Source organism: Paroedura picta, chromosome 12 (assembly GCF_049243985.1).
Source record: "Paroedura picta isolate Pp20150507F chromosome 12, Ppicta_v3.0, whole genome shotgun sequence".
NCBI lineage: Eukaryota > Metazoa > Chordata > Lepidosauria > Squamata > Gekkonidae > Paroedura > Paroedura picta.
This window is the reverse complement of record NC_135380.1, coordinates 20,463,697-20,481,342: the sequence shown is the minus strand read 5'-3', so window position 1 is coordinate 20,481,342 and position 17,646 is coordinate 20,463,697. Positions and strand designations below refer to the sequence as shown.

At 43.7% G+C, this 17,646-nt stretch overlaps 1 protein-coding gene across 5 annotated transcripts in view; it reads right to left on the bottom strand.

Moving 5' to 3' along the window:
- Positions 1-17,646, bottom strand: part of PEBP4 (phosphatidylethanolamine binding protein 4) — a 241,723-nt gene that overhangs the window by 24,603 nt on the left and 199,474 nt on the right. For all 5 annotated transcript variants that reach the window (XM_077306218.1, XM_077306223.1, XM_077306222.1 and 2 more), the window contains exons 5-6: positions 9,796-9,841; positions 9,344-9,460 (exon numbers count right to left, since the gene is read on the bottom strand). In XM_077306218.1, the coding sequence (XP_077162333.1) occupies positions 9,344-9,460; positions 9,796-9,841 (163 nt within the window). The remainder of the gene's footprint in view (positions 1-9,343; positions 9,461-9,795; positions 9,842-17,646) is intronic.

Below are 17,646 nucleotides of genomic sequence, written 5' to 3'. Positions count from 1 at the left end.
CCAAATAAGGACACGCATGGAGGCGATACTGTGTGATGCACCGTACCGTTGCGCACCTCTACAGCACAATTTCTGTTGAATGATCCTGCCCATATTTCAGCAAAGTGGAGCGTGCTTAGAGTGAACTGTCTCTGTCGTGTAAGTGGCCAATTATCTTAAAGACTAACAACTCAGCTAAAGTTTCCTGATCCATCTAGGAGAAAAGTGAGTGTTGTTAACAGCTGAATTTAGCTGCCAAGGAGTTGGGAGGAGCAAAATAACTGCAGATGGAATAATTAAAAAACAATTGTGGCATAATTACAGGACAGCATTGTCAGGCAGCATGGGTCTCAAGCTTTCCTCTTCATTAATTAGAACGGATCTAGGATTAGCATATTCAATTACCTCCAAAGATACAACATATCCCTCATGTCTAAAAGGCAACTGTGATTGGGGCACACAAATTATCCTCTGCTCCATCTTCTCAGTATCTCAATAGCTTGCTCACAGTACCTAATACATAATGCCTAATATAGGCGTATCACAGATTTCTTAAAACTTTTGATTCTAAAAAAACTACTGAATTGTGCTAGACGAAAACTCCACATCTAATACCTGATGTCTAATTGTGGACTGGGTAGAGATGCTGGGACCTGGAGATTCCCTGGAATTACAGCTCATCTCCATAGCATTATACTTCACTGAGGTCTCTTCCTGTCCCAAATCCCACTCCCACTCCCGGCTCTATTCCCAAAGTGACCAGGTATTTCCCAGCCCAGCCTGATTTCATTTCTGTTACAAAAGGATATTTTCAGCTACCATTTAAAATAGATTGTTCACTGTGTCAACATTAAAACGAGGAATGATATTCAGAATTACTACAAAATATGAAGGCCAACAGTTAAACAGAAGAATCTGTGATGCAATTGATGGCCCTATAGCTGCGTATTAATTTATCCATCTTTCCCCTTCTCTGAATTTCACACACATCATGCGGGTTCTCTTGCTTGTACAGAAGAAAATTATAATCTAATGTTACTCTCTAACCAAACTTGTTGTCCATAAATACTAATGTACATGTAGAATTGTCACAATGTGCAGGAGACCTGGTAGTAGTAGTAGTAGTGGAAGACTTGGTCCTTATATGCCACTTTTCTCTACCAGAAGAAGCCTCAAAAGTGGCTTACAATCACATTTTCTTTCCTCTCCCCACAACAGGCACCCTGTGAGGCAGGTGAGGCTGAGAGAGCCCTGATATTCCTGCTCGGTCAGGTGCAGTAGTCACATGCAAGGCTTCTGAAATCAAGGGGAATACACCAGCTAAAATCCAGCACCTTAGTTTAACTAGGGTGTTGGTTGGTATGCAATTAGAAAGTTGGGGGGGGGGGCTGTTGCAATGTGAAATCATCCTGTGGCAAACATCCAGTCTTCTCTCATTAACACAAAGGGAAGCAGTCTCAACGAAGACATGTCATTCCTGATGCACTTGGTTCCCAGTTCCCATCCTTTTACAGAAACTGCACTGATTCATTTCTGGGCACATTTCACAGTGCTGGCTTTACCCTTTAGAGATGTTCCTGCCATGGGTTTTGGCGAATGGATCTTCCCATATGCCACCCACCCCTTCCCCGGTAAGATCAGCAGGTGAAGTCCATCCTTATATCTGACTCTTGAGAAAGTCTCTGGCTGTGGTCTGCTGGAACAAGGCCTTGCTAAGGGCGGTCCTAGTAGTATGGAACGGATCTCCATTCATCCGTTTTGTACCTGGAGGCATTCAGAAAAACTCATAAATCCTTCCTGTTTCAACAGGCCTCCTGTTTACACGGCTGTTGCTTACGTGCTTTGCTTATTTTGGACTCTGCCGTTGTTTTTGCAAGTAATCTCTAAACTGGTGATTCCCTTTTAAATTTAATTTGTTTTTATGACTTGTTTAAATATAAATACTACAAGCTGCTTTGAATTAAATGATCAAACGGGTCATGCTTAAGAAAAGAAACACCGGAGCAAACAGGGCAAGATGTTTCTGGTCATTATGAAGCGACAGGCTGTATTCTGAATGGCAACTCACAAACAGTCCTGGGATCTGTGCCTAGCTTCCAGTGGTAATTGGATAAAAACTAGAACTGATTCAATGAGAATAAAAGAAAATAAAAAATACCTGTGCAGGGATCTGTATGGCTGTGTCTCACATTTAAAGGGCTTATGACATGCACATTAGCACTCATGTATATAACATCTGCTTTCCCTCCTGGCCATTCAACGGTGGACACAATATGCCAGGCTGACCCTCCAGTCTTAGTCTAGCCCGGTTCCATAACAATTTTGGGACTAGATTAACAGGATGTGGGATGCGGATGACTTTGCCCCACTGAAGAGAAGAAATCTTCGGGTAAGCACCAATGTTTCATTCTCCTGCTATGAGGGAAGTTATCCAAACTGGTTATATGCCCAGTGGGATCCTCATTTTAAATTTTATTCTGTACCACCAACTATTCTGTACCACCACCTTTTTATCAGATGAAGCTTCCACAGATTGTAACTGGTTCAATCTATGGTGACTCACACAGGCAAAAACGGTGGAATAGGTTGTAGCTGTACAGATTTCTTCTACTGGAACCCTGGTGGAAAAGGTCACTGATACCACCGCAGACCTGGTGGAGCAGACATTCTTTGGACGTCTCAGGTATTGCACTTCATATGGGACACATGGCTTGATCTGTACAGTGGATTTTGAGACCTTTTAACCTCCTGATAAGAAAAAAGAGTCCACCTCTATGGACTAGATCATCAGCCCCAGTACTGGCAACTGGAGCATGAGGTCCATTGACCTCTGCTGGATTTATTCCACCATTTCCAACAATGTTACCTGCTTCTTTGCCAGTAGAAACATTTCAGCTATCCTCGTCTGAATCCTAGCCCCTGTGGATACCCTGGAGGAGTAGAGCTTTCCCTTAGCATCAAAAAAGGGAAGAACTGTCTGGAAGGTGGGTAAACTGGAATACACAGGTAAGTATTTCAAAGGTCTAAGGACCTCATGTAATCGTTCTGCTGAATGCTCTGTAGAATGCAGCAAAGTGATTCCAACCAGAACTTGTACTTCTTTACCATAGGTTCAGCTCCTATTTATTTAGAATTCTTCTTCAATCCCTGAGTCTTTTTGGAACTACAAGTAAAATGGAATAATTCCCATGGAAAGGGCACACTTTCCCTATGTGCACTAAATGCTGAATAGGTCATACCAGAAGAAGGACATTTCTGTTCTGTCTAGTTTAGTGGGAAACCAAAGAAACAATGTGGGGGAATGGAGAGGGAAATTCTAGCGTGATTGTCTTCTAGATCAGGAGTAGTCAACCTGTTGTCCTCCAGATGTCCATGGACTACAATTCCCATGAGCTCCTGCCAAATAATGATGGCCCTGGTGAAATTTGAGAGCACAGGGGGGCTCTGATCGTCAGAGAGGCTGCTTCATGGAATTTCCTAGCTGTCTCATTATTATTATTACCCACAATCTTTAAACATGTTGAGCCTATCCTTAGGCAAAATTGCTGAATGTAAGACCTTCAGCTCCAATCCTCTTGCTCCCTGCAGGCCCGGAAGCCTTGGAGTCTATATGGAGCAGACCGCCCACTGTGATCTTCTCATGGTTGCTTGGACCCTGGTAGAGCTCTGCTGGGATAATCCAATGCAGTTGGGACTGGCTGTGGAATGGTCCAGAGCTTTGGGTCTTCCATCACTTACAGAGGTTTGTGTCAGTCTTCAGTGACTGAAGCCTCAGGTGGGAGAGGCCTGGCACAACGGTCTCCCCCTTCTTCATAAGACCGGCACTGAGGCCCTTCCTCAAAGCCTTTCCATCTTCCATACCAACAAGGTAATAACTCTAAGAGAGTGGATCTAGGCTTGGACTGGGGAGATCTCTGCCAGGCTGTTCCTGTGCAGTCAGAGGCTGGCTGATGGCAGCTTATGCTGCTGTAGATGCATCGGCTGTTGACCAGTCTCCAAAGCCTGGAACCTTAGTCAGGAGAGGCTTGTCTCAACAGCAGTAGTCCAGAAAAGACTTTTTCTTTTTTGAGGCTAGCAATGGGACTGATAAGACCAGAGACTCCAAGAAAGCGGAGCTAGACTCAAGCATTCCTGCTGGAGTGGCAGGGCTATTGAAACTGGAAAGTCAGCCTTGCTGTAAGCCAATACAGTCTACACAAATTTGCATTGCCCTGCCTGGAGCAAGAGGAGGCATGACCAGACCAGTTAGGATGCCCCCTCCCTGAAGTCAGGTAGGGTCAGCTGAGGCCCATCCCTAATGCTTTGGACTTAGAGAGGGAAGAGAAGAATAATATGTATTGCTACAGAATTTTTTGCTTATGCTAGTGGCTGTTCAGGTTTATAATCCTCTCCAACGCTTGACCACTTGGAGTTGTGTCCACGAGGACACTCAAGCATCCACCCATGTTGGTTGTGGCATGTATGATATTGATGACTGGGGGAGACATGATTAGATGCTGCAGTCAGACAAAGGGCTGGAAATGATAATAATCTTCTCTTTCCATATTGATAAGTAGAGGATCCAATCCAGTTACTACATAATCTGTTCTTTTTTTCTTTAACGGTATCTTGTTTTTGTACTTCCAGTATGAGCATTTTGCATTGTCTGGGTACAAAAAGAATACAATTTTTTTGGCTAGGAAAATGTGACATTTCTCCCGGATAACTCATCCATAGTAGTGATTATGGAATGCAGCTGAATGAGTCTCACAACATTCTGCAAGATATTTCCTGTGATGCAATGGCTAAAAAGTGACAACTCCTGTCTATGTACACACGGTGTTTTGTGAACTTCCTATTCATAATTATATTTAATTGTTTTGATTTTTACTTCTGAGGCTTAGGGAACTCCTCTTTGTATTACAATGTAACTCCTACTGGAGCATCAACCCACCAGTAGAACAGTAAACATTATATGACACTTTAAAGGTTCATGTATATTATAACAGTAACTCTTACAGTGCTGTAAAATAGGATATTGTTATTATTATGCTACAGTTATCCAAGCTCTGATTACATTCATGTGATACTACTTCAATACACTGTACGTGGGGCTGCCTCTGAAGATGGTTCAGAAGCTTCCATGGATGCAAAATTCACCTCTTCAAGTTTTTAAGGGATATTTCTGTCACTGTGACAATTTACTGACGATTTTCCCATCCTATGTTGTTACAGGTTTAATCATCCCCATCCTTTAATTTTTTTTGCTGTTTTTAACGACTCATATCCTTTTTACCTACCACTGTTTTTATAATCTTAATTTAGTCTCTTAGTTTTCGCTTCTAGTTGCTCTCATTCTTATTTATTGATATTTATGTTCTATTGATTTTAATTAATTATTGTAAATTGCCTTGTTCATTTAATATGGAGAGGCCGGATACAAATATTTAAAAATGAATAAATGAATTATCCAAATTTCAGGCATAAATCACGTGTGTGTGTGTGTGTGTGTGTTTGTGTGTGTGTACTTGTGCATGGTTACATAATGCAATTAACTAAAGCCCAATTAACATAGAAATCGTACATATTTTATAGGAAAAACACAGTGCAAATAAACAAAATTACACGAGGTAGATTCAGTTTGCTGAGATTCAGTTTGTGCAAGAGAGAAATGCAACGGAAGTGGGGATTAAAATTTTCTAGTCTGGCGAAGACCAAAGAAGATTGTAATGTTTGATTAAGACAGGTAGTCAAACTGCGGCCCTCCAGATGTCCATGGACTACAATTCCCAGAAGCCCCTGCCAGCGAATGCATTCGCTGGCAGGGGCTTCTGGGAATTGTAGTCCATGGACATCTGGAGGGCCGCAGTTTGACTACCCCTGGGTTAAGAGGTGCAAAAAGGACAACATTGTTTTGGAAAATTGCCCTGCTTTGGTCTCTCACTGCTTGCAAAAGACTTGCTTCGATTTCAGGTACCTAATGTGTTTCAGGGCACAGTGCTTTGCACCTGCTGTTTCTCTGGCTCCAAAACCTGATCTCAAGTGCTGTTGGTGTGTCTTGTGTGATGCAGCATCACCGTGGGTGAGGCTTCCGCATTTCTTTATCTCTCCTTTCATCTCCCTTCTGTTTGTGCAAAAAATTCGCAATGGCAATGTTTTGTTTTGGGAGCCTAACTGTCCCCTCTGCTCCGAGGACATGCCTGGCTCAGCAGAGGGGTTGTTTTATGAGTGCTGTTTCAAGACTGCTTGTGCAACCCCCATTGCCACATCTCATTATTCATGATTTTATCTCATTGCTTGATATGCATATTAGCTCTGAGTTATTGCTGATGAAACTCCTGCTGCTCTTGGGGTGGACCAGCAAGGACTTGCTTCAGTTTCGCACTCTCTATGACCCTTCCTCACATTCACAACTCCTTCCCAAGGGACTATCTAGATTGGACATTGCCTTTCAAGCCTGGAGGTCCACTTTCAAACCCAAGACGAAAGGGCAAATGGTGACTGGACATCTGAATCAGTTTACTATGAATCCCAATTGTATTTTCTCTCATGTAACCCACTGTTGGGCCCAGTGAAGATACATGAAGCAAACCAGCTCATGTGACCAATAAAGGCAAAGGTAAAGGTATCCCTTGTGCAAGCACCGGGTCATGTCTGATCATTGGGGTGATGCCCTCCAGCGTTTTCATGGCAGACTCAATACGGGGTGGTTTGCCAGTGCCTTCCCCAGTCATTACCATTTACCCCCCAGCAAGCTGGGTACTCATTTTACCGACCTCAGAAAGATGAGTCAACCTTGAGCCGGCTGCTGGGATTGAACTCCCAGCCTCATGGGCAGAGCTTCAGACTGCATGCCTGCTGCCTTACCACTCTGCTCCACAAGAGGCTCATCATGTGACCAATGATTATGTGTTAATTCAAGATAGGCTGTTAAAAAGAATGTCGGTGATGAATAAACTCCATCAGAATCACATCTAATGATCCATCATAGACCAGGTGTTGCTAGGGGATCCTTATGCTTCCTACATGCAGAACTTGACCTGGGGTGATTTAAACCGCGTAAGCATGGGATCAGAAGAATTAGATTTTGGGGGATTAATCCCAGGACAATTGCTATTACGTTACAACAAATCTATTCTTGCAATAGGTGCAATGTCCATATAATCTCTTTTGTAAGACAAGGGGTTTCCAACCTCACCATTCTTAATAAAGTCTACTAAACCTTATTTAAACATGATGCTGGCGGGACAAAATGCCTTAATTTTGGGACTGCTCTCCTACAATGTTTCATTTAAATTGCGCTGCTACCAATATGAAGCAAGTATGCATGCTAAAGATGCATAGCCTGAGTAGGTAATGTCCTGGCATGCTAATTAAGTGTGTGCAATTGTTTGGGTAACAACTGACTGTACGTGCAAGGTGCAAGCACTTTTCAGTACCATCCTAAGGACAGTTCACCTTACCAGGTCTGCGGAAGTCAACTCTGCACCGTTTGTCCTCTCAACATCACATCACAAGACTGCACCGTTTGTCCTCTCAACATCACATGACAAGGGTTAGTAAATAACCCAGCATCAAACTATAGAATGTGCTTTTTAAAAAGTGTGTTTAGGAGAAACAAAAGAAAAATATACTTAAACCAGTAGTCTCAGAGAACAAATCAAACAGCATGCTAACTTAGGGAGATGCTGCCTCTGTCCTCGATGCTGATTGCTAACAGAGCAGGATACAAAGCTAGTCCAGCATTAAACACTTAAGGTACCATCTTAGCTTCCGACTGCCAAGCAACAGGGTTCTATGCTCCTCCTGGACAAACCACAAAACTGCCCTCTTCAAAGTAAAGAACCTAATTCAATTGCTGAAAAACCATCCGTTCGGGGCTGTTATACATGTCATGTGGGAGGTCTGTGATCCCGTCTTTCCACACATGCTGTTTCCCCATTAGAAATCACATAAATGAAAACCCTGTCAGTTTTTTTATTCTGTACAGTGGGTGATGCAACAGATGGATTCCTCAGTAGGGGTTCTTGGGCAAACTGCTAGCCTCCCCCACAGGTAAGACCACCAGTGATCGCTGAAGCCCATGCATGAACTGGACTTTCATGGCAAGGATGAAGCAGACTGAGATAGAGTAGACAAGCCTGTGGAAACTATAATTACTCCCCAAGAAGCTTAAATATGGTTCAAGTTGTGTTGATAGCAGGAAAAGGACTTCAAGCAAGAACAAATCTCTTAAGTTACCATTAGGAGCTCTCCTCGCCCTGAAGTGAAGACTGAATTTCTTTTGAATTAAAGCAGCCTGGGCTACTTGTCCTTCTGACTTAGCCTAAAGACAGATTAACATAGGGCTAGATTTAGGGGCAAGTGGCTCAGACAACTGCCTGGGGTGCTGAGTTTGTAAAGAGGGCAACAATTACCTGTGTGGCCAGCACTGTATTAATGTTTGGGCATTTCTAATTATTATTTGTGGGATGGAACAATTTACAACACTAGTGCCCATTGATAGTATTGATGTAAGCATTCATAATATCACTGATTATCATTAAAAAATTTACTGAACCTCGTTTCAGTAAGAATTGCTTTTGGTCTTATGTGATGGGAATAAATCATGCCAACAAATGGTGCACTGAAGCAACAAAATGGGCTAAAAGTGCATTAAAAAAAATTAAACCAGATGACTGGGAAGGTGCTGAAAAATTCTTTGCTTAGGACACCATTTGATTTAGGGGTGAGTCTGCAATCACATGGTTAGCCCTACCCACTGAACACAGGTGAGACCAGCTGGAACAGCAGATTCCTGTGCCTTAAATAATTCTGATGGGGCATTTTAAGTAATCTCTACAATCATCCCTTAGACCCATTATGCACGGGGGGAATAACGCACATTCGGGGTGGAATGGCGGCGACTAAAATCACCGATAACGCACGGTGCCGGCTGCAACCGGTCGCAGATTTGGTGCATGCCACCGAAAAAGCCGCGTTAGTGAAACACGGAAGAAAGCGCAGCTTCCAGGTGACCGGGACGCAACCAGAAGCGGCGCCGGGGTCGCCACGTGCATAATCGGTTACTCTGGGTTTTGCCGCCGTTGCGTCCCGTCCCGTGCATAAGCGGTTTGCTTCGCTTCTTCCCCCTCTGCGTTTTCCATGTGACCCGAAATTGCCGTTTCGGCGGCCGTGCATAATGGGCCATACACAAACTTCTACTGTACTAGAAGCAGAGAGAGATCAATATGAAGAAGACAGTACACTGATGGTGTCCTGGAAACGAACATAACGAAACAGCAATGTAAATTTTGGAAGATTGTTTTGATGGAACAGTAAGTCAGCATTTAAAAGAAATGAATCAATAGTAGTTGACTTTCCAGGACATAAAGTAATCTCTTGCCTGAAGACGCTGCTGCTTCTGGGCTTAAGGCGATGGCTTCGTATTCTGGCTGTTCATAGATCTGGAACCGATAGCGGTGGTATCCACTATTAGATGGTGGAGTAGGTCGGATGTAGTCTGGATATACAGGAAACAAGACAATACAATTTCAGAGCATTGATTCTTTTCTTTACAACTGATGCCACCCAACCACCCCCTACTGACAATTCAAAGGTATCTTTGTAGCTGAAATCAACCAAGATACTCTGTTTCAAAACCAATGGAATCATTTTTATTTCTTGACCAACACTTTATCATGGACTGCATACCAAGTCATCTCCTAACTTCAGTTTTCTTCAAAAATTGCAGAGGGTCGGACACGACCGGACGGAAGACATCTTCATCAAGAGGCACTGACACACTGTGGTTCCTGATCAAGCACCACTGAGATCGTGTGTGGAACTTCAGCTCACCTGTTAAAGCAGAGCCTTGAACCTTCCCAGTCTTCAGGTCAGCTCCCTGAAACCAGAGAAATAACACTGCAGGTTACTTGTGTGCATTGCAATAGACAAGGCATTCGATCTCCATTTTCATTATTCTAAATACCACACGGACCCCGCTTGGAAGACTTCTGTCTCAATGTATATGAAGGCATGCATGTGTCCACGAAAGCTTATGCCCAGGATAAAACTCAGTTGGTCTTAAAGGTGCCACTGAATTCAAGCTTCATTCTGCTTCTTCAGACCAATACGGCTACCCCCTTGGAATCTATTTATATTTACTGATAAAGAACTTATTTAAAAAGAACAAGGCATAGAAAGCAAAGATGGGAGGGATATCTGCCAGTCCCTGAGATAAAAAATTGAAATGATGATAATTTTGTGTTTGTGCAAACCTAAGGCGACCAGATTTTAACATTGGTAAAGTGGGACACAATTGACCGTGGGGGATTTTTGGTTAAAAATTTGGTTGATATGGAGCAACAAAATTTTTCAAAGAATGCATAGAACGCAAAAATAGTATTGTAACATATATTTTTCGATTTCAACATAAGTACCATTTGCCAGGTGCCCCCAGATGTCTCTCCAAAAGTGGGACAATCTGGTCACCTTATGCAAACCGACCAATCTTCTATCCCCCACTAATCAGGGTAGGGCTCCTGGATGGTATTGCTAGCCACTAAATGTGGCAAGCACGGATAACAAGGTGACATGCGTGGCTGCCACATCACACCATTTCTTCTTTCTGCTCCCAGCAGCAGCCTGATTACTTCCCACTGTCAGCTACAGTAATGACAAGCAACCGGACGTTTCCCTAGAGGAATAAATAACACTTTTCAGCCGCCCCCTTTGGGGGAAAAAATCATTATAATGCCTTGCTTGTCTTCAGTAAGAAGAAAAGTTTCCCAAAGTTTACTTAAGTTCCCTTCCACTTTGCTATTTCAATGCCCTTCCTGACACACCGTTTGGTGCCTAATAGAAGCAGAGTGCATGGGGAGGGCAAATATGCTGGTGGGAGCTATAGTTTGCTTGCTAATTTATATTTAAAGTGTCACTGCTTTGTACATGGCAGCCCAATGCATTGTAGAGTGCCCCTGAATCACAGGCTGTGCTGTCATTGCCGCACAGAAGGACTGACAGACTGATCACACCGGACCTGTTATCTGGGCAACAGGTTGCTGGGAAGGTTACAAAAGCTTGCTCTAAAAGCCCCGACACCATTGTGTGCATAGGTATTCAGGCAGTGGCTAATTAATATCTTTGCCATGGCAAAAAGGTCACTATGGTTTCAGAAAGCTGGCTCACAGGGATGGCAGATGACATGTCAGGGAGATGTATGAGCAAAGCTAGCAGGAGCAGTTTGCATATTTCTGAGCTGTATTCCTAAGAAGTGTTCGTCAACAGTGTTGTAGTCACCAATGAAATCACAAATGCTTCCAGCCCTGATGCGAAAAAGGACATCTGACTTTCAGTTGTTGTGCTTTTTGTGGTATGTATGAATACTGGCAATTGGGGACAAATTCAAAAGGAGGGCTGAATGTACAATGCAGTCAGGGCAAGATTTATATATGCAGATTGAAACCTCCTAAACCAATAACTTTTTCTAATCTTATTGTGGGGTCAAAGAGGCTTCAATATAATGGGGGGGGGGGAACCAAACAAGAAACCAGGGGGTATTATACAGACACAATATTGGAGGTGCAGCACCAGCAGGGTTCACAGATCCTAATACAACAATCCCTTTATTGTAGAACTAGGGGGCAAGCCTAGTTGGGTGAGTGGGCACAGGGGGAGCTGAGCCGAGCCAGCAGCAGCCTCTCACAGAATGAGGCAAATCTCTGCTGAGAGAAGTGTGAGATTCTGGAGCATAGTCACATAAAAACTTTAAAAATATATATCTTGGGAGGAAAATCTTGCAACCAGGAACTAGGAAGTCTTTGAAATAGTACCCAGCCAATCAGGAACAGACTGCTTCTCTGCCTTAGCAGGGAGGACATTAATCCGGGAAAACGTAGATCTACACTTTAATACTGGGAGCCCTCAAAGTGGCTTGATCAATTATACCGAGTTATCTCTGCTCCTGGATAATGCGGGGGAAAGGTAGGGTCACCGCGGCTCAATCAGACTGGTTGCAGAGGGAAAATTTAAAGAGCCCAAAATCGAAATGGAAATAAAATTAAGTGTAGATGGAGGGAATTTATTCGGACTAGGGATGGATAAAAAGCCCCGTGCAGACCCCACCCAGGTCTTTCTTCATTTACATTTTTGCTTTTTAGAAGTATTCCTAAAACGTTTTAAGCATACACTTGGAAATATAATGTGTGAAGCAATTCAAAGGTAACTTAGCCCCATACAAGGCTACCCCTTGTTGACTACCCCTGCATTTATGCCCACTGAAACATGGTTGAGACTCACCTCTGGTTGACTCTGCAGAGGGCAGCTGGAGGCAGATACGACTGCCCCAACATCCTGTCCATGGTATGTGCTATGTGCTTGCAGTGTGCATGGCATCAGAGGGCAAGGCAGAACCAACAGTGCCTATAAAGGTGCCACATGCATGGGCCCTAGCCTCAGTGCTCAGGACACCGCAGAGAAGCTTCTCTCCCACCCACCCTGTGTTAATGTGAAAACAGCCTAGTTACAATGTCTAAGGTGGATGTTTCACATTTAATAATTTGTCACAGCTGCAGGCTTGTGTGGGGTGGAGCCTGTTGGCAGAGAGTCCGGTGTGAGATTGGACTCCCTGGGGTTTGGGGCCTCCATAAGAAGTGGCATGAAAACGAGCATAGCTTACCCAGCTAGGAGGCCAGGGGCTTGTTTGGCTGCCCCACATAGGTTGCTTCCCTTAGTGGCAGAATCCAGTCAGCAAGGGGATCTGCTCTCCCTGCTGGGAATGGTGCAGATCCCCAGGGTGCCTCTGGACCCCGTAGGATGTTGGTGCAGACGACTGACTGCTAGGTCAGGCTTCCTTTCCTATGCTGTGCCAACTCTCCTGTGGGTAGGTAGAAGAAGAAGAGTTGGTTCTTCTATGCCGCTTTTCTCTATCCGAAAGAGTCTCAAAGCAGCTTACAGTCGCCTTCCCTTTCCTCTCCCCACAACAGACACCCTGGGAGGTAGGTAAGGCTGAGAAAGCCCTGATCTTCCTGCTTGGTCAGAACAGCTTTATCAAGGTGTCAAGATCACTCAGGTGGTTGCATGTGGGGGAGCGGGGAATCAAACCCAGCTTTCCAGATTAGAAATCTGTGTTCCTAACCACTATACTAAGCTGTGGCCTTGTTTATACCCAGCACTGGTGTGTTGCATCTTATTCCAGCCTAAAATGTCCTCCTGCGAGTCAACAGCACCTCCCTTTCGGTGGGGCATGGGACAGGGCGGCCCATTGCTATTTAGGCTGGAGTTTTTTTTGGGGGGGGGGGAATTCAGAGTCTGAGTGAAGGGGGAAAAATCCATGTTCACTTTGAGGTTAGTGTGCGTGCAAAACATATCCTATTGATATCCGATGGCAGATCTCCAATTGATTTCAGCACACTTGGGTTGATAGTGTTAAGCAATACATTCCTCTGCTGGGCTGGAAACAAACCAAGCACCTAAATGCTTGATGCAAACATGTACAGATTGTTGGTGTTTTTCCAGCCCTGCGCAGGGATCGTGCTTCCGAATAGGATGCTGCTGGCCCCTCTAGCTTTCCCGTATAGAATTGAAAGCACATACAGGAAGGCCTGAACACAAAATACATTCATTAACAAATGCCTAATTAGCAATCGTCATAGCTTAACAAAATTTTGTAGCCACATGTACAAAAGTCTGTGCATGAAGCACATTATAGGAGGGTCAGCCCGGCTGAGAGCCTTGCTGAATGTCATGCAGACCTTGCTCAGAGTTTTGGTCCCCTCACCAAGCCATTTTCTCAGCCCTAAGACAGGGAGAAGGGTGAGCCAGGCCTAGATGAATGCAGGCCTGTTAATCGTGGTGCAGGTCTGGACTTCTGGGGGAGAAAAGGAGGAAATGCACACTTGAATGGTAAAAAAATGATACTTTATAGCAAACACTGGCAGGGGCTCATGGGAATTGTAGTCCATGAACATCTGGAGGACCATAGGTTGACTACCCCTGCTTTATAGTACAAGAAAACTAGAAAAAATCTAACTGCACCATTTGTGGGTTAGTTAATCTGGGGAAAATGACGTTTTCCTAGCTGAAAACAGGAACACAATGTTATGTGTTACCTCAATTTTTACTGCCTCACTATTCCCCGCACCCATTGTTCTGCCTACGGTATGTAGTAATGCAGTACTTTGTCTTATTCTAGATCCAAGATAATATTGTTTGCTATTTTCACTAGCAGCGTAGTAGAAAAGACGCTGTCCAAGAAAGTAGATGATCAACAGTTGAAAATATACCTTAGCAACTTGTGTTTGTGCATAACCAGGCTGCACAGCACATGTAACCTTAAGTTCATATACATGTATTTCTATCTGTACAAGTGGGGACCTGTAAAAACCCACCCCGCACAGGTCCTTTCTCCCCCCGATTTTCTGGGTTCCTTTCCTTCCTTCCTGAGCTGAAAGGGAGGTGGTCTATAAACAAACAAACATCACCCCAAAATTATCCATTTTGAGGCAAATGTGTGCCCCTCTTCCACATTTTTTGGAGTTCTGTGCAAAATTGGAGGCTGCATCAGATTTGTAGACAAAAAGCCCTTTCTCAGAAGATGGCTTTTGATCCACATCTTGGAACATTGTTCAGAAATACACATATGATGCTCTACACATGCAATGCAACCATTAGCCTCTTATAGATTTCTGTTTATGAGATCTCAGGGAGGAAGGTGAGCCCTGATGAATGACAACTTGATTTTCTGCTTCTAAGAAATGCATCCACAAATGGCAGCAATTGGGGTCAAAGTAGCGACAAGTAATTTCACTAGGGATGATACCAGAATTTTTTTTTATCAGCTGAATAATTAAGGAGAAAAATCAGGACAGAAAGCATTGAACAAGGATGGTAAAGTGTTAAAGAATAAGGAACTAATAAGACTGCTAACAACACAGTACTTGCATATGTTACGTCAAATGCACCTGTATTATTTCCTGCTGCACCTGTTGTTACTGTACACCTATTTTGACTCCACCCTCCAATCAGCTCTGACAATATATATATATATATATATATATATCAGTTCTGATCTGCAGCATCCCTTGTTAATCCTCTATTGCCCACACTCTCCTGATCTGCTAATACACTTCAGGTCTGACCTGCTTCATCAGTAGTATATTTCCAGCAGAAGCAGCAGATCGATAACTGTTACGCATGAATGAGAATGTCCTAATTCTCAGAATTTCTGATCAAAGCACTTTGCCATTAAGAAGTAGAAGACACGGGAATGACAGGTGTTGAACAAAGGGCCACCTTCACTGTCATGACTTATTTTCATGGCAAACCGTTCAACAGGTGAAATGCTCCATGTTTTCCTGTTCTGTCAGAAAAAAAGATTGTTTTGCTAAATTCATGTGCATTGTGTAATGGTTAAAAACAGGGGGAAAGGGGGGGGGGGAGGTGACAACCGTATAGCTACAGGACTAGCCAGATTAAACATTTTTACATTGCTTATGTGTTTCAGGTCAGCCAGTGCAATGTTTGGTGAACCCCTATAACAATGCATACTCAGCAGGTAACACTTTCAACAGTAACATCAAATGCAGAGTGAGACCTTCCGCCTCTTCGACCATTTCCTCAATGATGGCATCACCAGACCATGGATGACTTGATTTATTTAGGATATTTCTAAGCCTTCTCCCCAGAGCCCTGCCTCACCGATCCTGTAATACAGATTATAAAACTATAAAACCTCATCTGACTTCTGTGACTGGGCTAATAACTGCACCATGATATCCTTGCAGAAATAACAATTTTGACTACCAGGAGCTTTCGTATTTTCATAGTTTCCTGATTTTCAGAGGATAGATGCTATGCACATTTTGACTATTACCTCCTTTGGAGAAGACAACACTGAACTCCATGTTTTTTGAGCTACTGTCTAGCAGCAATGCACGTCTCCATATGGATTATGGTCCACGTATGGAAGACACTGATAAATGGAGGCGCATGCCTGCCATGTGGTGGCTGCTCCATGGTGGGGACATCATGTTGGCAATGCACTTACCACGTAGATGGGACTGATTGCCTGGAATGATTCTGTGCCAGTAACACACATAACTGGCAAACACTGGTTTGATGACACAGATCAAAATGACAACCTATGTTACATCATCATAAGGGCTAGCCTAGCCACTCAAAAACCAGTTAAGTGGTTGTTATTGTGTCATCCTAGGCTTGTACCTCATTTTTGTTTAGGAATAATGGAGCAGCATGAGCTATTCTCAGAGATAAAAGCTGTTTTCCAAATCACCAGTGCCCTATTCATAACGGGGGGGGGGGGTGGGGTGGGTGGGGGACAAACCAGTGACTGTTGAGGCTTCTGATTACCCAGACCACCTTCGTTTGACTGCTGGGTTGGCGGAGTCTAGGAGGCCTTCCCTCCCCCACATCCAGTAAGAGAGCTGAGGGGATCAACTTCATTTTTTTGAACTGAAAAAAGCAGACGTGCCCCCATCCCCTCCATTTCTGGACAGACAGGGTCCTGGCAATGGATCAGAGTGTTTCCTCATTCCACTTCAATTACCCACTGCAAACTGCCCGCCCACTGTGGTGCTTCGGAGCCCTTGGATGCAGACTGCTCCTGACCCTGCCAGAGCACAGGGTCAGCAGCACATTTCTGTGAGTGCAGGAAGAGATGATTTAATCTTTTCATCCACTTCTTCCAATTTATCATCAGGAGGAATAAATCACTTTTCTTTGCCTGCCGAGCACACAGGGCCAGTGGAAGACTGAGTCGGGCTTTCGGTCCCTCTCTGGAACTTGTCTCATTTGAAAATAGGTTCCTGTTGGGGAGGGGGGGGGTTGGGATGCGAGCTGTCATTTGGGTCTTCGCCGATTTTGCTAATGCGCTGGAGAATGTCAGGGTGCAACATAACAGCTCTCCCTAAATGCAGCAGCAAATCAGATCGTTTTTCTCTCCAAAGCTAAATGATGAATCTACCTCAGGGGAAAAAAAACAACAACAACCCTGCAGGTAGCCATGTTGGTCCATTACCCCCAAAATTCAAAAGCAATCCTTCTACTGCATTATACATTTTAATGAATTTTTAAAATAAATGTTTTATTTAAGTCGCCTTGAATCCTGCAAGGCAGCCAAAAACCGTTTAAAATAAATTACAGCCACATTTATCTGTATCTTTTCCTGTTTACATAATACATAAATTTGGACCTGATTAAAAAATCATCTCTGTTAGGAGTTCCCTAAAAGTACTGGAGCCTTCTTCTCCAGTTCATGATCATCTGTCCTTGCTTTAACATCACAGCTCCAGCACGTGGACCCCAAAAATGAATTGACAGCACAGCCCTGCAGGATCTGCTACTTGACCTCAGATCCAGAGAGAGAGAGAGAGAGAGATCTTGTTTGTCACTTTCTGCCTTGAAAATTGCTGTTTCTCTCATACAGTCTCTGAAGTCCTGCTCTTCTCCCTGGATTTGCCCATTCAAGAAACACCCACAATCATTAAGGATTTCCAAGGCTTGTTTACCTAATGACAGTTGTACTCTTATCTCATAGATCTTATATTATCATCATCAATATTATCATCGTATGACATGCATATGACGAAATCTACCAAAGGCACAGGTGCTTGTGAGTTTATGAATGAGTCAAAATTTGCGTGGGGCCCTTCCCAGCTGTTTCTTCCACTACGTTATAGTGGCTGCCTT